The sequence below is a fragment of the Ictalurus furcatus genome, chromosome 2 (assembly GCF_023375685.1).
Source record: "Ictalurus furcatus strain D&B chromosome 2, Billie_1.0, whole genome shotgun sequence".
In the NCBI taxonomy this organism is placed as follows: domain Eukaryota; kingdom Metazoa; phylum Chordata; class Actinopteri; order Siluriformes; family Ictaluridae; genus Ictalurus; species Ictalurus furcatus.
In genome coordinates this window covers 19056656-19081732 of record NC_071256.1, presented here as the reverse complement: position 1 = coordinate 19081732, position 25077 = coordinate 19056656, and the positions used below count along the sequence as shown (strand labels likewise).

Below are 25077 nucleotides of genomic sequence, written 5' to 3'. Positions count from 1 at the left end.
GTCCTATTTGCTACAAATCTTTACGATTTAGTAATATTTCTGCTCCTATCACTGCGATCATCGTTGAAAGCCAGCGTTAAACTTTTTGCTAAGTGCATGCTAACTGCACTTCTGCTGTTACAGTTGTTTTTCTGTTTTAAATAAGGCCAGCGTAATTGAATTTCAGTTTATTTAATCAATCCTGAACATGATGACAGAGATGGACTAGAGAGAAAGAAGAAAAGAGATGGAAAATGGAGAGGAAATGAGAAACTGATGAAAAGTCTAGAGCAGATACTGTAAGCTTGGGGTGTGTGTGTTTGTGTGTGTTAATGTGAGTGGAGAGGTATAATTAGTGGAGAGGGAGCAGGGTAGAGACCCTCCTGCTTTCCAGAGCAATCAGCAGGCCAATCACCAGCTAACCTCCCTCATTTAACAAGCCTACAACCTCACTACACACACACACACACACACACACACACACACGGTACAGATTTTTTTTCACTCCTGACAAAAATTGTCTTTTTTTGTAAAAAAAAAATTGCAATATTGATGTGCTATATCTTTTTTCCCTAAAAAGATTTATATTTTTATGATCTACAATGTTTTTGCTAACATGAAACTTGTAACACACACTTTATGAGTCATTTATTATATATATATATATATATATATATATATATATATATATATATATATATATACACATATACATATATACACACAGCATCTCACAAAATTGAGTACACCCCTCACATTTTTGTAAATATATTTTTTTGAACTCCATGCCCAAGAGGGTTAATGCAGTGCTGGAAAATAATGGTGGCCACACAAAATATTGACACTTTGGGCCCAGTCTGGACATTTTCACTTAGGGGTGTACTCACTTTTGTTGCCAGTGGTTTAGACATTAATGGCTGTGTGTTGAGTTATTTTGAGGGGACAGCAAATTTACACTGTTACACAAGTTGTACACTCACTACTTTACATTGTAGCAAAGTGTCATTTCTTCAGTGTTGTCACATGAAAAGATATATTGAAATATTTACAAAAATGTGACGGGTGTATTCACTTTTGTGAGATACTGTATATCTAATCTATCTATCTATCTATCTATCTATATATATATATATATATATGTGTGTGTGTGTGTGTGTGTGTGTGTGTTTATAATAATTTATTATACAGAAATGTCGACCTTCTGAAAAATATTAATTTTTGCACTCAATACTTGGTCGCGGCTCCTTTTGCACGAATTGCTGCATCAGTTCGGCGTGGCATGGAGGCAATCAACCTGTGGCACCGCTGAGGTGTGATGGAAGCCCAGGTTGCTTCGATAGCAGCCTTCAGCTTGTCTGTATTGTTGGGTCTGGTGTCTCTCATAGATTCTCCATGGGGTTCGGGTCAGGCGAGTCGGCTGGCAAACCAGTTACTAGTCATTTTGGCACTGTGGGCAGGTGCCAAGTCCTACTGGAAAAGGAAATCAGCATCTCCATAAAGCTTGTCAGCAGATGGAAGCATGAAGTGCTCTAAAATCTCCTGGTAGATGCTGCATTGACTCTCTACTTGAGAAAACACAGTGGACCAACACCAGCAGATGACATGGCACCCCAAATCATCACTGACTGTGGAAACTTCACACTGGACTTCAAGCAACTTGGATTGTGTGTCTCTCCACTCTTCCGCCAGACTCTGGGACCTTCTTTTCCAAATGAAATGCAAAATTTACTTTCATCTTCCCCATGATTGTGGTTGTGTGTACTGAACCCGACTAAGAGATTAAAGGCTTTGGAAACCTTTGCAGGTGTTTTGAGTTAATTAGCTGATTCGAACTCTTCTCAGGTCAACATTTCAGTATTATAAATTCTTTATTCTAATATTTTGAGATACTGGATTTTTGATTTCCTTGAGCTGTAAGCCATAATCATCAAGATTAAAACAACAAAAAAAAGGCTTGAAATATTTCACTTTATGTGTAATGAATCTAGAATATATGAAAGTTCAACTTCTTGAATTAAATTGTGGGAAAAATGAACTATTCCACGATTGTCATGTTTAAAGAGACGGATGCAAGTGCAGTAAGAGCTTTTATTTAAGAGACGGACAGACAAATCCAAATCAAAAGGCAATATACGTGGTCATTATCAGGCAAAGGTCACGCGATCGGCAAATAAAGGTAGACAGGGCAAAGGCAAAATATGAAAACTGGGAACACAGAACAAAGGCTTGGTAATGACAGAGATAGACCAGATGCACCTATAATTGCTAAATATATAAAGCCCTAACTTTATGTTCTTGGCACAATTTCTATAAAAAAAATTGAAATATTGTCTGATGTATTTACTTAATTACTTATTTCCTTCCTTCCTGCCTCTCTTCTTTCCTTCTTTGTTTCCTTCCTTACTCCTTTCCTTCCTTCCTGTCTCTCTTCCTTCCTGCCTCTCTTCCTTCCTTCTATCTTTGTTTCCTTTCTTCCTGCCTCTCTTCCTTCCTTCTTTCCTTCCTTCCTGCCTGCCTCTTTTCCTTCCTTTTTTCTTTCCTTCCTTCATGCCTCTCTTCCTTCCTTTTTTCTACTCCTTTCTACTCCTTTCCTTCCTTCCTTACTGCCTCTCTTCCTTCCTTCTTTTTTTTTCTTCCCTACTCCTTTCCAACCTTCCTTCGTTCCTTCCTTATTCCTTTCTTTCCTTCCTTCCTGCCTCTCTTACTTCCTTCTTTCTTTCGTTCCCTACACCTTTCCTTCCTTCCTTCCTTCCTTCCTTCCTTCCTGCCTCTCTTCCTTGCTTCCTAACAGAGATAGAGACGTGATCTATTGAGTATTTTAAAACATATTTAATCATTAAATTGCTATAAAATCAGAAGAGATATTCGAGTCAAAGGGACAGCCATCGTTAAGATTTAAACTGCAACATGTTTAAGTGGCTTTAGTGCAGGAAAATTCTCCATTGCTGCAGGGCATGACCTTACACACACACACACACACACACACACACACACACACACATCCCACACACAACACTTACTCGAGCTGTCTGAAAGGCTGCCAGCCGGCATTGATGGCCTTTCCTCAGAGTTCTGCAGCTTAATCATGCACGCATACACACACACACACACACACACACACACACACACACATTATTTTTTTAGATTAGATTTTAGATCTTTAGAAACAAATTGTTTTTTAATTATCATAAGTCATAATGAATAAAAGAATAAAATTATTAAAAATATTTAGATTAATTAGACTAATTAATTAGTTAGATGCAAGCTGTCCAGTCCCTGAGGCAGCGACACAACCCCAAACCATAACATTTCCTCCACCATGCTTCACAGTTGATATGAGATGTGCTTCCTGAAAAGCTGTCTTTGGTCTGGGCCAAACTTGTCTGCTGTTACTGTGGCCAAACAACTCTAACTTTGATTCATCTGTCCAGAGCACATTATTCCAAAAGGCCTGGTCTTTGCCTATATGCTCATTGGCAAACTGTAGTCTTGCAAAGGATTTTTCCTGGCTCGCCTCCAATGCAGGTCAAATTTGTGCAATCTCTTTCTGATTGTAGAAGCATGCATTTTGACACCAACAGTTGTAAGACTTACTAGCAGATCCTGTGATCAAATTTTGGGGTTCTTGGAAATTCCTGGGCTGAATTTGCTGGGATGGCCAGTTGGCAAATTTGCACAACTTGTAGATGATTTCCCTTACAGTGGAATGATGTACTTCAAATAATTCACATTGTATTTTAAAATTTAAGAATCAGACTAGCAACTATATATATGATCTGAAATGTTTCTTTACTGTAACATTAAAATTAAATTAAATTGTAAAAATTAAATTGCTTCTACTCTCTGCAATTTCAACCTTCTTTAAAATATTATTCCTGGCCACAGTGTACAAGATCCCACAAAAATCTATAACAGGCCGTGTGATAAGGTGCGCTCTCCATATCAGATTGTACAATACAACGATTCTTTAATGATAGGTCTGTGATTAAAGTAAAGTGCCTTGAAACGCAGTGTTGACATAATTGACACTGAAACAGGAAGTCAGGGTGGGACATATCGAGTGGCTCCTCCCTCTTTTTAAATAGCTAGTAGTGTTTAGCTTACCTCACATCCAAGCTGTACATGACAGTTATTACCATGGATTTTTATAATGTTAGGGGTGGGACACTTCATATTCTAGAGAGCATTTGATTGGACAGAAAATCTGATGAGAAGCTGAAGTGCAGAATGATGTCATCACAATTGTATTGGCAGTAGAGAGACTGTACATTTTGTCATTGTTTTGGAGCGCACTAGCTTAAGGCTAACATATTCATACTAAAAGCCACAAAACTTAAAAATTTTTGATTTCATAGGTATTTTAAAGAAAAGTACTGTGTATTTTACCTCATCAACCAGCGCAGACAGTGGAGTCACATAAACATGAACATTCTGCAAAGTCGGCTTGAAGTAGTAAGGATATTTTTTTCTGTCCATTAGCATGTTTCATTTATGTTTCTTGAGCGATTTTGTCTGTGACTCCCAAACTGAGCTAAAATTCAGTCTTTAGCTGGAGAACCGACAGCTAAACTGAACTAGCTAGCATAACTCTGATAATATAAATAATGAACAAATTCTTGGTTGCCGCAGTAGCGTTACTTTGCAACATGCTCAACTGCTGTTAAATAAATGTTTGAGGAAAATGATGATGACATCCCTGAAATCCCACTCAGATTGACTTGTGACGAATGCGAGGTAGTTCATTATCTCATAGCTGTCAGATTGACAGGAGGACATTTTATAGATTGTATAATATCTTTCATTTAATATATTTCAAAATTTCCTAATAAATGAAGTCTGAAGGTGATTTAATTTTGAGTAACTTTAGCATGTTTGGGTAAGTCCTTCCATTAAAATGCATCATTCATTTCTACACGGATGAAGTGAAAACAATTTAAAATGCACGCTGCACTCTCACTGCCAAATCACTAGCCGGCTAATCAATATCTCTGCTGGGGAACACTCAATCAGTGCCTCTATATTTTATTAAACATCCCACTCCAAAACATGAGATGAAATGCCAGAGGATGACTGAGGCAGCTTTTTATTCTGGTAACAAACGCACTGCAGCACGGCTGTCTGAAACTAAACAATTAAACAAACTCCTTCAGTTATTACGGTGATGTTAAATGTACGTGTGAACCAGATACTCACCATGGATGATTATGTGATTGTGTGTGTGTGTGTGTGTGTGTGTTTGCAGTTTTGCCGTACTGTTTCTGCTCTCATACTGTGGAAGGACATGACAGTATCTGGTATTAGAAAGCTAGTTAGCATCGCTGTAAGCATGATCAGCATTTATAAATCTATACATTTAAAAATTCTTTCAGAATGTTTGTAAAGTTAGCTAGCATTAGCAATAAAATCACAAAAATAAAAATCCTTTCAGAAATCTTTTCAAGTTCCCTTGTGTTAGATAACTGGCTAGCATTAGCAATAAAGTTTATAAAAATTCACAGACGTTAAAATTCTCTCTGAAATCCTGTCAGGTTAGCTCATGTCAGCTAGAAAGTTAGCGTTTGATGATATAATTATAAACATTTATGAATATATTTTAACTTTCCTCTCAGAAATCCTGTCAGATTAGTTCATGTCAGCTAGCTAGTTAGCTTTTGATGATAAAATTATGAACATTTCTGAATATATTTAAACTTTCCTCTCAGAAATCCTGTCAGGTTAGCTCATGCCAACTAAATAGTTAGCGTTTGATGATAAAATTATAAACATTTATGAATATTTTTTAACTTTCCTCTCAGAAATCCTCACAGGTTAGAACAAGCTTATGGTATTTATGTATGTCATTTATAAATGCAACTTAATCCTCTCAAAGCCTGTCAGGTTAGCTCAAGTCATTATAGCTAACTAGCTAGAGTTAGCATTAACGTTTGTAAAAGCTCATGCAGAACAGAACACATACAGAACTGTGTTCATACAGAACACAGAAAATCATGTCACATTAGCTAACTTATAAACTTTAAAATTCTCCCAGAAATCCTGACAGGTTACCTCAGGCCAGCTAGCTAGTTAGCAATATATAATAACATTATAATTATTTGTGCATATTATGAGAGTAAAACAGAAATCTTCTCAAGTTAGCATGTGTTTTCTAGCTAACTGTGAAACATCATGACATTTACTAATATAATTTGTGAAGAATAATGACGTTGGTGAATGTATCTTAAAAATCTTCTCCAGAAACTCTTTCAGTTTAGCTCATGTTTGCTAACTGGCTAGCATTTGCAGCGATTAGATTGTGAACAAGATTTTGAATTTTTATATGAATAAAAAAAATACTCTCAGAAATCCTATCGAGTTAGCTCATGTCAGCTAGCTGGCTATCAGACTCTGCAGGAAAAATAAGCTCAAATGTGAATAACTACTATTTCTTTTTACTTATATAGACATGGCTATATTAAAATCTATGGTCATAGCCATATTCCAGTCCAGATGCCCAAAGCTGGGTTTATTGCCATTGTATATATATATTTGGAATAACACCCAAATTCAAATTCAACTAGATTGAAAAGATTTCAATAATTTCCCCTTTTATCCCTCCATGACCCCAATCTTTTCATGGTTTCGTACCACTCACTATCCAAATCTTAAAGAAAATCTCTCCATTGTGGCTCAGAAAAACCTTCTAAAACTTCAGCAAGATTGAAGTTCAAAGAGTTTGACAATCCTCATCCAGACGGGATTATTATTATTATTAGACCAAGAACCCATCAACCTTGGGGCGCTGGAGATTTGACAAATCTCAAATGAGTGACAGAATTAGACAAAAGGAAGCTTTTCGTGCAGAGTGTCTTTCCATTTTTGTTCCGTGAACTTTAATTAAGAACGTCATTAACTTTTATCTCTGTGACATCAAGTCTATTCTGGGACGTTCTCAGGATTTGAGAGTGTTTATATTCATGGGTGTTTTATTCCTCCTGACACTCGTGATGAACGACATTATATCCATCAGCATAATGTTTCATTTATCATGCTAAGGTCTCTGGTCTTTTTTCTCTCCAAAAAACAGGATGTGAAGTCGACGTTCTTCCAGTTTGGAGCGTCCATCCAGCAAGAGGCACTGCTGATGCTGAACATCATGGAGGAATATGACTGGCACGTGTTCTCCATTGTGACGAGCAAGTTCCCTGGATACCAGGACTTCATTGCCGTCCTTAAGACCACGGTGGACAACAGCTTTGTGGGATGGGACCTGCAGCACACCATCACACTGGATGCGGTGGAAGGCGTGGATGGAGGACGGGCTCAGCTCCAGCTCAAGAAGTTACAGTCGCCCGTCGTCCTGCTCTACTGCTCCAAAGATGAAGCTGCGTACATCCTGGAAGAGGCGCGCTCGCTCGGACTCACTGGTTTCGGATACATCTGGATCGTACCCAGTTTGACCACGGGCAACCCAGACATAATGCCAGATGAGTTCCCATCAGGCATGATCTCCGTCTCCTACGACGATTGGGACTATCCTCTGGAAGCACGGGTGCGAGATGGGCTTGGGATCATCACCACAGCAGCGGCAGCCATGTTGAAGGAGTTTGGTGACATTCCTGAAGCCAAGACCAGCTGCTATGGGCAGATGGAGAAGGCCAAGCTGCCACCAAGTGCACTTCACAAGTAAGTGAAATAGGTTTGAGTGCTAAAATTTATTTTGTTTTCCTCTCATACATTTCATTAAATCAGACAATCAGTTAGGAACCAAAACTGTACTAAGGTTCTTAAGCCTTGGCTAAAACTGTGAAACATCCTGTTTTTATTTGTACACTAAATTAAGTAGTTTATAGCTATACAGTAAAATACTCATACTCCCCCCACTCATAATGGCAGAATTGCTTTGCATATTTTAAGCTACAGTGTGTAGGATTTATTTTTGATAAAAATTAAAATAACTAAAACATTATTATTGAGCCAGGGCACAAAAATACTTCATAACACAAGGTGTGTTAAACAGCATCCCTTCCCAACTTTAGGCATGAAAGAAGTCTGATACATGGTGACAGACAGGAGCTTGCAGCCAATCAGGAGAGTGACTATGACTACGTTTACATGGACAGCAGTAATCTAATTAATGACCTTATTCTGAATAAGACAATATTCAGATTAAGGTGTTTACATGAGCCGCTTTTAGACTATTCCTTTCATGTTTAGGTTTTACGTTATAGAACATAGATCGATTAACAGCATACGTCATTATGTCACCATGCCACGCCGTCCGACGTCCCTCCAGAATTTCACGTATCAACATACAGTTTGTCTTCGTTATGGTACCGTATACAGTTTTGGGTGTTTCATTTTTCATTTTACGAAAGCTTCAAGTGCAGTTAATTATTTGTCATGCTATACGTGCTAATAGACGACTGCTTGAAGCCGGGGGCTGCGTCCCAAACCGTGCTCTCTTGTTTGCCGTGAAACAGTTGAGTACTGCCGTGTGTGTATGTGTCCTGTCGCAGAATGCAGTGAAAACTCCCACACGACATTAACAGTGTGATTAAAGTGATTACATGTCTATAATGCATGTAATGTGACTAAAACAGGAATACTCCACATGTCTTAATTCGATTTGTGTTTACTTCAAGTATAACTTTAGTTGGATTAAGATAATCAATAATCGCTGTTTACATAGTAGTTTCTTAATCAGAGTATCATCTTAATCAGGTTAATATCGGATTAAGAATATGGGGTGAGGAAAAGGATGTAGGTGGTATTGATTTTTTTGGAAAGCTAGTGATTAATCAGTAATAGCTGATTTATCCCCATTGTGGAATTTGTATCTTTACCTAGTTGCGAAGTTGTTGATCTCAAGAACTTGGAGGCATTTCTCTGAGAGAGTTTGTGTATACTTACGTTGTGTGTACTGTATATTTATTGCTCTGTGTTTCAGCTAGCATGCTAACAGTATCTGGCTTGTATGTTGCATTTTTAAGCAAAAGACACAGAATTATTTGATCATAAAATACATGGATAAAAATACACACATCAAAAGTGATAGTTTTGTTCTCTGTGTTGTATTTTAGATAATTACAGAGAGTTTGTGGGTTAGACTCAGTTAGACCTCCAGTACCAGCAGGCGAGAAGTTTTGCTCTTTCACCTCGTACTCAGTAACTATGGCAGTTCAGAATATTTTTTACTTCTCGAAATGCCTCTGTAGTAAATATTGAAGAAGTGTAAGCAGATCGTTATATCCACAGGGTTGCCGATACTTGGGTCACATCCCAAACTGCACACTGCTGAACTAATAGTTGGTCATTGCTATTTAGGCATACAATTTAGTGCGCCTTATGAGGTTCAGGACACAGCCTTGAATTCTCTACGAACATGTATTGGCACTCAGATAATGGGGATATCAGCAGTCTAGGTCATAAATATATGTATATTGAATTCTCTTTCCCCATGTCCAGCTGTTTGTGTCCAGCTGTTTATATTGTCTATGCAGATGACACAACTTCAGTTGTGTCAGTACCAGGTGTGAACTTAATGACCAGGTCAGATGCTTATTTATCCAGATATCAATATCCTTACACTTGTGAAATGTTAATGGTGTAAAGGAGCTGCAATGTCTCAAAGACAGTTTTACTCAGTCCTTTCCAGCAACATTATCACCTCAGTGTGTGTATGAGTGTGAATGTGTGTGTTCGAGACTCCCAACTGTCTCGTTGCCGGTGTATTTGCCACTGGACATGATGAGTAACACAAAGTGTGAGAGGCGTTTGAGTGGAAATGTGATATTGAGACTGTGAAGAGGAAAAGACTTGAGATTAAAAAAGCCAACCAGGATATACAGAAAAGAGAAGATGGACGGGAGAGACAGGAGAGAGAGGTGCCTCACGCTAAATTTGTTGGAATTGTACCAAGTACATTTACGGCATTTTGGCAGACACCCTTATACAGAACGACTTACATTTATCCCATTAATAACTAGTAGCAGTTGAGGGTTATAAGGGCCTTGCTCAAGTGCCCAACAGTGGCAGTTTGGCAGTGCTGGGGTTTGAACTCATGACCAGTAGACCAATGTCTTAACCACTGAGCTACCACTGCACCAAGTAAGCGATATTTCATGTGGACAGAAATGCCAAAAGGAGCTATGTCTGCTGACCTCATGTTAATCTTAACCTTTTTGTACGCACTGGCTTGGATGATTTCTTTTACGTGCACTTGCTCTGTAATTATACTCTTCCATCATATTGAGAAACTTCAAGTACTCGCTCAATGCTGTGAAAAAATGTTGACTTCTGAAATGCATATCAGACAAGCATCTCGTTGGTATGAAATCTTCTCATAAACACGGTAAACAGTAAACAGACGGCCGTATTTGAATGCAGTACTGAATTCGATAGAGGCCTTCCAGGAGAATGAATAGATGAATGGAAGCATATTGAGTCTGTATGACTTCAAGAATAGGAAATTAATCTCTTTGCACTGTGTTACATGACACACATTTGCAGCCGAGAGCGGGACGGAGTATGAATGAGCAGCAGGGAGTCTTGGCTAATACATTAAAGCGCTCTCCAATTGTAAAGAGCTCTTGAAGAGCCCTGCTGTGATGTTCTGCTCATCCCTCTGCTCGTTTCTGCTCTCAGGTGGAACTGTTTTGCCCACGCCATGCCAGCCTTCGGTCCATATGTCCTGTCCGCTATGGGTGCCAGGACAGCCATGGTAAATGAGTGGAGAGGGGGCTGGGATGTAGCGAAATGCCCCATTTACAGTGGAGCGAAGCTGCGCGAGGTGCCCGCTAGCGCAGGTGCTCCATCTCACATTCATCCAGACGAGATTGGCACAGATGGCTGGAGAAAGGTTCGAGCCGAGCCAAATCTGACGAGGGATTCGTGTTTTGGAAGGCAGCTGATCATGCGTGGAAAGCGAAAATGCCTTCTATTATGGAATCAAATCATCCAGGAGTGTTTTTTTTTATTTTTATAATGCCAAAATGTATCTCTCGGGTAGTCTTTAGGCTTATAGACTTTGTGTGTGCTGTATGCTGGATGTAATATTTCTAGATATTTTAAAACAAATGAAAAAGCAGGGACAAGGTGGTATAGTATATTGGAGTAGTGTTGCCGCCTCACAGCTCCAGGGTCCTCTGGAAATGTCTTGAGTTTTAGATGTTCTCCATGTGAGCTTCCTCCATGTTCTTGAGGTTACCTATTAAAAACATGAATGTTCCAGGGATAGGCTCCAGGTTCCTGAAGATGAATTAATGGAAATGCCAACTGTTGTGTCAGAATATTGCAATTAATTCCTCTGTTATTCCTGCTGGTCGAGTTATCATCATTTCCTGGCTAACTATAGAGCTATAGAACTATAGAAGTGTATTTCTGTCGTCACTCCGCTTCTCATCGGTTTCCTTTGGTGTCACTGGTCATAAGCGGGTCAGCCAGTTGCTTTTGTAGTTGCTTTTCTCTACTGCAGTAGAAACAGGCTGGGAAAATCGCTTCTAGTTAAGATACCTCCCTGCACCCTTAAACATTACATTCACGAGAACTCATTTCTCCTGGTTTTGTTATCAGGATCGTTATTTTTGTCTACACACTAGCATGATGGCAATAAGAGTTACAGTTTCAGGTGATATTTTTTGGTCCCTCCAGGATTTCGTGATTTTGCGATCGTAGAAATGAACGTAAAATCAAGCAAACTCCACAGTATTCAGAGGAGCTTGCAGTTTTTCAAAATTACCGTAGTTCTTCCGCAGATTTGGGCCAAGGCGCGTCATGTGACATCATCACGACGCACATTCAGCCAAAGCCCTGTTCGTTTCACATGCGTCGAACGCGAGTGCAGCTAAAAGGTATCATTTACCAACAAACATCACTGCGAAAGAGCACGCAAAACTCTTTTGTGTGATTCAATTAGCATTCCTCAAAAAAAGCACAATTTTCACACATTTTGAAACAAGCCGCAGCAAAATCAAGCATTTTTGGCAGCAACAATTGCAAAAAAAACCTTAGCGAAATCCTGTACAGTCTGATTTTTATCACGATTTTTAATATAATTTTCCCTATCTACTATCAGCATTCTCACTTCTAGGGAATGGCTGTTATTTTGATTGCTAGTTAGCAAGCTAATTCTTTTGCTAACTCATAAGTAGAAGCATCAGAGCACAAAGTTATCTGCTCATATCGTCTTCTGTCTTTTCACCCATAATTTTTTTTACTCACTATAATACCAGTATAAAGTTTGCTAGCATTACTAGCAAACTGAAGAAAAGCAGATAATGACACAAGACCCAGTATAAAGAATGAGTTTACTCCTGTTGCGTTTTTAGAGAAAATAAATGGCCTGTCTATTGTGCTATTGCAACTTGTCAGACACAAATTGATTTCAAACAAATTGCTATCACAGAGCTAAAAAAAGTGATTGCCCTCTCAGTTTGAATCGGCACAACGCCCCTGAGAGCATCCACAGAAACGAGGGAATTGCATTAAGGAGCGATTGTTTTGGTTTTATGGATGGTACGTCCTCCACTGTTTTCCCGCTCCGGATGACAGTAATGCAGATTCACTGAGAAACCGTGCAGATGTTTGCCTTCAGATATGTCTTAACGTCTTAATTTTTTTCGTGGAAACAGAAGCACGGTACGGTAAATAAAAACAACAATGACGGGGGGGGGGGGGGGGGGGGGTTGGGGGATGACAATGAAGTCGCAGGCTGCATTTCATCTTCTTGTTAAAGTGGTGACGTGAGAAGTCGAGGTGAAATACTGTACACGCTCCCTCGGCTGAGTTTTCCTTTATGACAGATTTATGGCTTTCATCTCGACTTGGTGTGGAAAGCAGAAAATTCAGTCTTTATATATCACCGCTTGAATGACCTGTTAACGGTTTGGAGGCCGGAGGTCCCCTTTCTCTAGGCCTTGTCTCCCGTGGAACGGCTGTCATTCCTGTTTTCTGGACTCATAGATTTCCTTTATACGGGTCAGCGGGAGATCTGAGCGGAGCCGCTCCGTATCTAAAATGCGCTGGTGTCACTCGGGAGTCTTCGGCATCTGCGGCCGTTTCGGTGACCTTTTCTCAGAGAAGCAGCAGAGACCACTCGAGCGTACGAGCTGTCACGCTGATTGAGCTTTACACACCAGGTAATTTCATTATGCGTAGGTCAGGAATGACCTCATCACGGACAATGTGCATGATCTGGACACGCCTCGGTATCCGTGAAATTTTTACAACACAACAGTAAAATATTAAAATCTAAAAACTCAAGTGTAATTTTTCACTGAAATGAAATGAAATTACAGCGAAAACATCAGCAACCACACCTCTGTGTTCAAACCGTATATGACTCATAAGGGGAAAGGGGCAGGGCTTAGAATAACTGTTTCGATTACTAATCAGAGTTTATTTTTAAAAATGTGATTATTAGAGATTTTTGTTAAGACTTTAATTTAAGCTTATTTAAGGTAATAAACCGTTAATTAGCAAGTAGTACATGGGTTATTTAACAATAATGCGTGATTAGTTAATGATTAACTGTATAATGTTTAAAATGGGTTTTTATATTATATATTCCTAGTTTGGGTATCAGGATAAACACTAACGCTAAATTGCATTTAATTATTAAACAGTCCTACAAAAAAGGGGGGGGGGGGTGAGGTGATGGAGAAGGAAGTGAGCCGTAGAAAAGAAACGTCTGTGATCCAGAAGAGCGTTAGATTTAAAAAAGAAACTTGAAACTGGTTTGGCTTTAAGAACATATAACTTGGAGACCTTTAACTGACCTGGATCTGTCCTACAGGGAGAAGAGAGCACAGCTAATATAGCCTGCACAGACACACACACACACACACACACACACACACACACACACACACATGCATATTGCCTGTCCAGGAGTATCAGCGTAGCTCAGTTTGGCCCACTTTACATCAGATACACTTAGTATTCTTTTTTTTTGTTGCTTTGGCTCTGCTCTGCAGATGAAACACACACACACACACACACACACACACACACACACACACACACACTGCACACTGCACACACTATATAACACAAGGGAAGAGGTAAGCCTAGCGAGCTCATGAGCAAACACAGTTATAACAGCAAATCCATAACCATAATCCACACACAGGCAGAGAAAAAGGTCAAAGGCAGAAAATACTGAACCAGTAATAAACGAGCAAACGTGCGTCATTGACTCAGCCAACACACGCAAAGACAAAGCACAAATAAAGATGTGCCCTTCTGCTCAAATGTTCTCAATAATTTCAAACATATTTTGTTACGTGCCACATATACACTCCAGTGGCCTCCAGAAATATCGGAACTAAAAATGAATCGCAGCAGTGTTTTGACATTAAACATATGGGGGATATTGCCTAGTTGCCTGGTTTTAATTTACATGGTAATTATTTCAAACTTAAAAAGCCCCAGGACTGAAAAACATCGCCAAGGCACTCATGACATCCTTTTTTAAATCACACAACAAGTTTTCAACATTGTTCAGAAGGAACCCGAAGGACTGATTTTGTATCTTGGACCCATTTGAGCTGATTATCTTCTGGAAAGCTCCATCTTTGGTCAAGTCATAACCACATGGCAGAGCTAACCAGGATTTGGGATGAAATATCCCGATATGTAGCAGAAATCATGAGCCCATGGGACAAAAAAAAAAGTAGAGAAAAAATGTATTGGACATTTAGTACATTTCGCTTATCTGTTCGATTTAAGTATGTTTTTGGTTCAAATAAATAATAACTCACTTTATAATAAATTCTCTGAATTAAATAAATAAATAATAAAATTCTCTGAATTATAGCTAGTTCTAAATAATTCTGTCTGTGTTGCTTGAGGTTCCGACTGCGCATGCCCAGCTTTTGCTCTGGATCTGCTATTTTCCCATTTTCTCCTGCGGTGGGGGCGTGGCTTAAGAACTCGATTTGCATATGGGTCTGAGGAACTTTTAACTGACTTAATTTTGAGTCTTATGGAATGTCACAGCTCAGTCAGATCAGAACTCAATTTCCCAAGATGCAACACTCACTTCTCATGCACGCATGCGCTCACCATCCCTGGAGTTCTGATCAGACACACCTGGCACCAATCACACACACACACTCTCACCACTAGTACTTAGGGATGTCATTCACCTAGAGTCAATGTGAAGTATACGTTCAGTCAACTCGTTTCTCTGTGTTACCAAGCCATTCTAGTTTGTTTGTCTTCTCGTTATCCTCGACCCTTGTTTCAGGTTTCGACTACGCTCTCTGCCTGACCCCGTTTGTGTTGTTCGTCCGATCGCTTGACCTTTGCCCGTCTTACGACTACGTTTCTTGAACTTCCCGATACCACGCTCTACACCTGCCACCCGCTTCTGCTTCCGTGCCGATTCGAGGTTCGTGACAGAATACTTCGCCTTCCAATGGAAGCAGCGGGAGATCCCCATTGGCCGCAAGCCATCGAGGGACATGGCCAGATGATTAGTGACCATGATCACCGTCTCGCAAGCCTGACTGAGCAGGTAGCTCGGCTAAACCAAACCGCGCAGCTTTCTACGGCACCGACCACACGCTTACCTCCCACTCCAGTGCCAGAGAAGTACGACGGAGATCCAGCACGCTGCCGAGGTTTTTTACTCCAGTGCTCCCTGTTTTTTTCAACGTACCCAGACATGACGGAGAATCGGAAAATAATCCACTTCATGGAACTCTTAACCGGGAGAGCTCTCCTCTGGGCCACCGCGGAATGGGAACAGGAAGGGAACGTCATCAGCACATATGATCAGCTGACATCATGTGTCCGCACTGTATTCGATCATTCTCCAGACAACCAGGAGACTGGGGAAGAATTATTATCCTTGACGCAGGGATCACGTTGTGTGGCGGATTACGCTCTCGAATTTCGTACTGTGGCCGCGAGGAGTGGATGGAATCAACCCGCTCTAAAGACTATGTTTCGCCGGGGTTTAAATGCCGACATCGTAATGGAGCTGGCGTGTCGCGATGATCAGCTGACTCTCGACTCACTCATCAACTTAGCTATACGCCTAGATCGTCTACTACGGAGCTGCCGCTCCATACGCAGCGAGGTGGAAGTACCAGCATCTGAGAGCCCTGGTGAATCCATGCAGCTGGGACAGACTCGGGTGAGCATGCAGGAGAGAGAACGACGGCGCCGTGAACATTGTTGTTTCTACTGTGGCGAGAAGAGGCACTTCGTGCAACAATGCCCTCTCAAACAGTGCTCTACCCGAGGGGAAACCAAAACTCCCAAACAACCTCAGTCAGGGGTGAGTTTAGAACCCATTTCCCAGTACTCAGTTCAGTCTGCATTTGTATTACCAGTTATATTAGAATACTCAGGCGTTTCCTGTATTTTAGAGGCGCTGATCGACTCTGGAGCGGCGGGGAATTTCATCGACCAAGAGACCATACTCCAACACAACATCCCCGTTCGTCCTCTCAGCACCCCCCGCCGTGTCCAAGCCATTGATGGAGCCCCCATTGGAGATGGTTTAATCACCCACTGCACCGAACCTATTAACCTCCGCACCAGCGCTCTTCATCAGGAAAAAATTACTCTTCATCATTAAAAATTACAAAAAATTACGGTTCTCTGTCTTCCTTGGCTCGAACATCACAAGACACAAATTTCATGGAATCAAAGGGAGATCACTCGCTGGTCAGCTCACTGCATCAATCACTGTCTCCAAGTCCCTGTGATCACCTTAGCGTCCACATCCGTTGAGAGCCCTGACAAGGCGGACAATGTTCTGATCCCCAGTGTTTACCACGACCTCATTGAAGTATTCAGTAAAAAGAAGGCTAGTGGACTACCTCCTCATCGAGATTATGACTGTGCAATCGATTTGCTTCCAGGCACTACACCACCGTGAGGGAGAGTCTATCCGTTAACAGTAACTGAACAAAAAGCCATGAGGAGTACATTCAGGAAGCATTGCACCAAGGTTATATACTTCTCCAGCATCAGTGGGGTTTTTCTTCATAGAGAAGAAGGGAGGAGGTTTACGACCATGCATCGATTACCGAGGACTAAACCGGTGTTGCATCAAATACCGTTACCCACTACCTCTAGTACCAGCCGCTCTGGAACAACTACGCACTGCCACGATCTTCACGAAACTGGACTTACGCAGTGCATACAACTTGGTCCGGATTCGAGAAGGAGATGAATGGAAGACTGGGTTCAGCACAACTTCAGGTCACTATGAGTATCAGGTCATGCCGTATGGGCTTTCTAACGCTCCCTCGGTCTTCCAGTGTCTAATTAACGACGTGGTACGTGACATGCTGGGACGCCATGTGATCACCTACATAGATGACATTCTAATATATTCTAACTCCCGGGAGGAACATGTTCACCATGTCCGCCAAGTTCTACAATGACTGCTCCATCATCAGTTATATGTTAAAGCTGAGAAATGCGAATTTCATAGAACCACCATTGCGTTTCTGGGATACATCATCAGCCCCGAAGGGATCTCCATGGACCAAGAAAAGGTCCAGGCAGTAGTAAACTGGCCCACACCCACGATGATCAAGGAACTACAGAGGTTTCTGGGGTTTGCAAACTTCTACAGAAGGTTTATTAGAAATTTCAGTGCCATCGCCAACCCCCTCACGTCCCTGCTAAAGGGAAAACCCAAACGTCTGTCATGGAATCCAACCGCCCAAACCGCCTTCGACAAGCTCAAGAAAGCCTTCACTACTACACCCATCATCAAACATCCGGACCCATCCAGACCGTTTATAGTGGAGGTGGATGCGTCAGAGACCGGGGTAGGAGCCATTTTATCCCAGCGATTCGGAGAGAGGCCAAAGCTCTATCAGGTGGCATTGTTCTCGCGAAAGCTTTCCCCCGCTGAGAGAAACTACGATGTGGGAAATCGTGAACTCTTGGCGGTTAAGTTAGCGCTGGAGGAGTGGAGACACTGGTTAGAGGGGGCTTCACATCCCTTTGTCATCTTCACAGACCATAAGAACCTGGAGTACCTGCGCACTGCAAAGAGACTCACACCCCACCATGCCCGATGGGCCCTGTTCTTCACCAGGTTTCACTTCATGTTATCACACAGACCAGGGTCCAAGAACATAAAAGCTGATGCCCTGTCTCGTCTCGACCATACAGAACGTGTCAATGAGCACGAGGAGTATATCATCCATCCTTCATGTATCATCAATGCGCTAGAGTGGGATCTGGACCAGGAACTAGAGGAGATTCCCCAGTCGCAAGTACCCGTAAAATGTCCCCCGAACAAACTTTTTGTACCCGAAGAGTACCGTCAAGAACTCATCATCTGGGCGCACACGGTACCCGGTACAGGGCATCCAGGGGCACAGCGCACACACCATCTCCTAAAAGAGAAGTACTGGTGGTCCAATATGGAGGGAGATATACACAAGGTGGTGGCATCCTGTTCATCTTGCGCACAGAATAAGGTACCTCGGACCCTCCCAGCTGGGAGGCTCTAGCCCTTACCCATACCCGAACGCCCATGGTCACACATATCAGTTGACTTCGTAACGGATTTACCAAGATCCCAAGGAAATACCACAGTTCTAGTCACAGTGGACTGGTTTTCCAAATCCGTACGTTTTATTCCATTACCTGCTCTCCCCACCGCCTTCGTGACAGCCGATCTTCTATTCCAGCATGTTTTTAGATATTTCGGCATTCCGGAGGAGATTATCTGTGACAGGGGCCCGCAGTTTACTTCCAGAGTGTGGTCCAGCTTCATGACTAAGATGGGAGTAACAGTGAATCTCACCTCCGGATATCACCCACAAGCCAACGGACAAGTTGAACGAATCAATCAGGAATTAGGGCGATTCCTCCGTACTTTCTGTGCCAATAACCCCGAGGATTGGAGCAAGTTTCTGCCATGGGCCGAGTACGCCCAAAATTCACTACGTCATTCGGCTACCAATCTCACTCCTTTCCAGTGCGTACTAGGTTACCAACCTCCACTGTTCCCATGGAACGCGACTCCCACCGCAGCTCCTGCCGTTGACCAATGGTTTGAACGTAGCGAGTGTGTCTGGGCTGACACCCACCGACGCCTGAAAGAGACCACAGACACATACAAGCGCAAAGCAGATCGCCACCGCAACGAACACCCTAATTATCAACCAGGCGATAGGGTGTGGTTGTGCACCAAGGACTTAAGACAAGCTCATAGCTGTAAAAAACTAACGCCAAGATACACTGGACCATTCAAGATCCTCAAGAGAATCAATGAAGTCACTTACCGTCTGGAACTGCCACGACACAGCCGCATCTCCCCCTCATTCCACGTATCACGTCTCAAACCTGTTGTCAACGGTCCATTAGCTACAGAAGTACCATCTGAAACTCCTCTGACCCCTCTGGAAATTGATGGACAACCGGCTTACCGTGTCAAGAAAATCATCAAATCTAGACACAGGAGAGGCAAGCTGGAGTATTTGTTCGAGTGGGAGGGTTATGGACCTGAGGAACAATGCTGGGTTCCCAAGCAGGACATACTGGATCCACAGCTTACTAAAGACTTTCACGCAACTTATCCTGATCTCCCTGGTCCACGACCCCGGGGGAGGCCAAGAAAGAACTCGGCTCCCGGAGTGAGCCCTTTTGGGGGGGTTCTGTCACAGCTCAGTCAGATCAGAACTCAATTTCCCAAGATGCAACACTCACTTCTCATGCACGCATGCGCTCACCATCCCCGGAGTTCTGATCAGACACACCTGGCACCAATCACACACACACACTCTCACCGCTAGTACTTAGGGATGTCATTCACCTAGAGTCAATGCGAAGTATACATTCAGTCAACTCGTTTCTCTGCGTTACCAAGCCATTCTAGTTTGTTTGTCTTCTCATTATCCTCGACCCTTGTTTCAGGTTTCGACTACGCTCTCTGCCTGACCCCGTTTGTGTTGTTCGTCCGATCGCTTGACCTTTGCCCGTCTTACGACTACGTTTCTTGAACTTCCTGATACCACGCTCTACACCTGCCGCCCGCTTCTGCTTCCGTGCCGATTCGAGGTTCGTGACATGGAAGGGTTGTTTTCAACGTTTCTTGTTTTGTGTTGGTTTTAAGGCCCAATGATATTGTTTTATGAAATGTTTTGCAATACTAAGCATTTCAGAAAAGTTTCCTTCAGTAGTTCACCCTGTGATTTATTTCCCAGTTGAGTGGATTAAGGTGTTATTATCCCTTTATTAGCGGTAGTAATAATAAATGATTTGCAAAATCAGGCATTTTCAGTGGGGCATTTATGTTTTGTTTTTTGCATGAAATACTCTTTAAGTAAAATTTACCAAAAGTGATTTAATTGTTTTATTTGTACAGTATTTAAATAATTATATTAAGAAGATTTTACTTTAAATTACATGAAGTAAAAAAAAAGTAAACTGTCCTGAAATTAAAAAAATATATTTTTTAAATCATTATTTTTCTGTGTAAAGCATCTAGTTAATGGAACATGACTAGATATAGTTGGAACTACTTGATATACAGTAACCAAGCGATTATATACCTAAACGATAATAAATAAATGTTACTAAAAATAACATTTGGCCGTTTTGTGATGCGAGCATTGACGGAAAATCCAGAATTACAGAGTTCAGGGATTATTTGTTGTAGCAGGACGTAACAAGTTCCTGGTAAAGGATGCTGATTTTATTTTGCTTTAACATTAAATTGTTTTTTTTGCCTTTCAGGATGCTGGAGGAAAGATAGAAGCAGACAGAAGTAATAAAATATGTTATGAATATACTGAAGACAGGTTTATACCCACATTTCAATTTGAGTCAGTTGGTCGAGTCGGTATCTGGCTTCATGATGTTAGTAGATTTCATCAGCATGCTGGCGGGCAGGTCAACATGACGATGGTTCACTCACAGACAACGATGTCGCTTACCAAAGCGTTAATTTCATCTCTACGGATGTGTGATGTGATGTGAGATTCATATTCATGTAATGTATTTATTTATTTATTTGTTCTCTTGCTGAAGAGTGAATTCTGTAGAGACAGGAAATCAACAAAGTGGTGAGTTTAAATTAGAAGGGACCCAACGGTATGACCTGAGGAACGCCAAAGATCCAGAAATACAGAGGAGAGAAACCACAGCTACCTGTGGCCTCAAAATGGATGCACCAATCCTACTTTTGATACAATAACAATATCAGAGCTTCAGTTTTTGGGCAATACTTGATACTAACGGAATCTTCTCAGCAACCAAGTGAAATGTTAATTGTTATCAAGTTACGAAAACGTCAGCGGTGCGATGGTGGTGTTAATAAAATGTTTAGCCTTTGACGTTTTCGTAGCAGTGTCTCTGATTAAGACATGTCTCCTCTGAGGTCCTCCGTATGAAAAAAAAAAACATTTCAAGGATAATATGATTGATTAATGAATAGTGCCATATTTATGTACTTAATATTGGCCTTGAATGAAATTCCATCATTTTGTGTGTGTGTGTGTGTGTGTGTGTGTGTGTGTGTGTGTATGTACAACTTAATACTGCTTCTTGCTTAAGAATATCACCCAAGAAAAATATGCTTAAGTTCAAGACCGAACTGTGAGATGTTTTTGGGAAACTCCGCCCCCCTGTGTGTAACTTTCACATAACTTCTGAATAGCATTTAAATCAGCAGTTATGTCTGAGTACTGCATACCGATGTGCGCAACTGCTCGGAAAGTTGGGAAGACGCCCTCAAGTTTGGCATATGACATCATGTCAGCATGATAAATAAACACACTGTCAACAGTAAATAAAACATCACTTCACTACTTTAAACGAGCTTATAGCAGTAAACATAAAACAACATAGACATAAATGTACCATATTGACCATACAGGTCGCTGTTTTGAGAAAGTAAATACATCATAAACTCACTGATGTTAGCTGGCTAGCTTGTTGCTAACACAACACATGCTTTCATGGAGGTGTCCTTTGATTTTTCCACTTTGTACTCAAACCGTTCGAAAAGGACAAACTTCCAAATGCATCATAAGAGTCCTGGGATAAGCACAGGACAGTCTTTATGATTACCACAGCAGTTCTTACAGTGAGAATGTCCACTGAAGAAAAAGTGTGATTCAGGTGGATCCTGGATCCGTGGACCTGGTCACTCCCTTATTTATAGTCTTCTCTCTCTTATTTTGGTCTGTACGAACATCTCTAGGTGACAGGGCAGGAAGCCCCTGCTGCCGTCCTGAAGCTCAAATAAAGACATCATGTGGAAAGTTTCCGGGGGAGCAGTAATTGGCGGGAAGCGGGTGATCCAGGGCTCCAGCGAGAGCATGCAATAAGACACAGCCGGGTGTGAAAGCAGGTCTAAACTGAGTATCGGAAGACCTACTGAGAATGGAAGCACATCCCGTAAAGGGAGAGAGTGGGGATCATCGATTTTGCTCCCTCTCCTGTGGTTTGATGTAATTGGATTCAGCGATATATATCCAGCCTGATTGGAGCTTCACGGCAGACTCGCGCGTTCGCCTCTACCAAGCGTCCAATCAATTCAACAAGGCGACACCAGTTCAGCAGACCCGCAGCTGTAAATTGTGAGAAACGCACTGCCATCGGAACTGAGCTGCTCTGCCCTTATTCATTAAAACAAAAGACTCATAATTACAGAAAATCACTTTGCGCAGAGGGGTTTCTATCCATCTGCCATTTTTAAAGGAAACTCTTTCGTGCATAGTGTCCACACATACAGTAGGGACAGTAAATTTAAGGCTGTTTTTAGGAAAACATCAACTGTAAATCACCTCCAAATGACTTACTTCATAAAATCCCAAATGTAATAAAATACTTTTTTAACTATTTAAAAAAAAAACCCATTTAATAAGCTGAATCACATAATTTTTCAAGAATATTGCTATATTTTGATCCAAAGTGATATTTTCTATAATTTTGGTCATCAACAATAAATATTTTAGACCTCAATATTTTTTTAAATAAATACAGTAGAAAAATTATTTAAAGTATAATGTTTTACCTTTTTTTTTCTTTACTTTACTATTTATTTACTTTGAAACTGTTTTCAAATCTGGAAATGTTTTGAAATCATTTACGTATTAAATAATAAAATGAAATAAAATTATTTAACATTGAAAATAAAATGAGTTAACAATTTATTTAATAAAAAAATGCTGAAGAAAAGACTAAATATTGTCAAAAATAAATATGTGGCAGAAATCAATAAATACTACAGCGAGGGATTTTTGTAACAGACCGTGTGGTAATGTGTGTGCTGTATTCTCAGACTATTCGAAAACCAGCAGGTGATGAAAATTTCCATTCAGGCTTAAGTGTAAAGTGTAAAATTCATCCGCAGTGTAATGCTGCATTCGACTAAAGGTCGTAACTACTAATTTCTGATTTCCTACTAAGATAAATGCCCCCTCGACTCGAAATTCCTTCTCAGGAGTTCAAGGGGCATCAAAGCAACATGACTGCTCATAGTGATAAGTCCTGTCACATTTCTTGTTCACCATTAATGGCACCCCATTTCAATATAAACATGTGACTTCACCTAAACCCTATCTAATTACAGCGGAATGTTTTATTTTATCTGAAAGAACAAACAACTGTGAAAAATGAGTCAGCACGTTCTTAAGCACAGAATGTCATATAATTAACAGAATCAATTAAATATCTAGTAAAAATAATTAAATAGCATAAAATATATTGCCATCACAGAGACTAAGAGTTAGTTCATATAAACAGGCACGTATCTAGAAAAAGGACACGCCCAAAACACTATTTTCTGCCGCAGTGCCCCACCCCAATGTTTGATTCTGGGAATTTTCAGGAGGCTGATGTGTGATCAGAAGAAGATACGATACAGGTGACGCGCTTGATTAGCATTCGATCGTTTTGTTTTTTGTGCGTGTATGTGTTTTTACAGCTAAAAAATAAATGCTTAACAACTTAATACTGAGGACAATAGTGCACAAGAGAAATGCACTTAAATTCAAAATCAAAATATCTTGTAACTGCCTGACAAACTCCGCCCTGTGTGCGTAACACTCACGTACAGTAATATCTACATAGCGCTTAATTCAGTAGTTACGTCCAAGGTCTGACTACTGATGTTTTGGTATTAAATCGGCATTTCGCTCTGAATACGTCACACTACAATACTATTACACTAAAGCTCATGACTTCAACTTGAAATTCCTACTCGAAAAGTTGGGAAGCTGTTTGTAGCAGTATGTAGTGACCAAACCCGTTGCTGTTTCGAGGAAATTCACGTGAGGTGCTTTGCGGTAGCTGAGATTCTTAATGAGTGGTTTCTCAGTAAGAGGCTGTATTTTTGTCTGATTAACCATTTTTTAAACGCTCATATTATTTATTTTTGGATATGTCAGAAAGCAAAGACAGCAGTTTAGTTTCCAGGTTAGTATAATAAAAAATAAAAGTTAATCTCATCTTTGGCGGGCAAACGGCCAAACGCAGCAATAGAATCGATGGAAAAGAGAAACAGAATAACTGTTCTGGGTGAGTCAGAACGCTGGTCATTCATGCCAATGCAAATTTTTTAAGGATGGTACTTTCCAGGACGTGTCTTGCATAAGCCAGCCTTCAGCAGGCTCTGAGAATGCCGCATCAGCACAGAGAAAATTAGCTTTCAAAACACTGCTGATGTATAAAGAAGAGAAAAATCCCTTTTAAAATGCACAGCACTTTAATACAGAATCAACAAAGGTTCTACTGTATTTGTGTCTCAAATAATGCCCTTGTTTTTGTAATAATATTATAACGATGAAAGTATAAGCATTGCTGAGTTTTATTTATAGCCTACTGGTTGTATTTAACTTGATATTGCTTCTCAAGCATTTATTATTTAATACTTTTTCCTTTTGTACCCTCAAAAATGAAAGAAAAATCCTAGAACCCCCTCTGAATAGAAACGTTGTGTCCCTGGAAAACAGTCAATAGGAAAGTAAATATATTTGTTTTCTGGCAAATATATCGCTGAAATATTCACATTAAATCTCATCGTATTACAGAAACATGACTGTTCTGAACCACACACTCGGCTTTTAAAGAGAACGGTGAGAGCTGACTTCATTGGATATCACAGCAGCATGATTAACCATGCCTCTTGAT

The 25077-nt window shown here is 40.8% G+C and overlaps 1 protein-coding gene across 1 annotated transcript in view; it reads left to right on the top strand.

The window, feature by feature from the left end:
* Nucleotides 1–7003: 7003 nt before the first annotated feature.
* grin2aa (glutamate receptor, ionotropic, N-methyl D-aspartate 2A, a) overlaps nucleotides 7004–25077 on the top strand; it is a 66510-nt gene continuing 48436 nt past the window's right edge. The window contains exon 1 of the mRNA XM_053640556.1: nucleotides 7004–7641. Coding sequence (XP_053496531.1) covers nucleotides 7004–7641 — 638 coding nt within the window. The remainder of the gene's footprint in view (nucleotides 7642–25077) is intronic.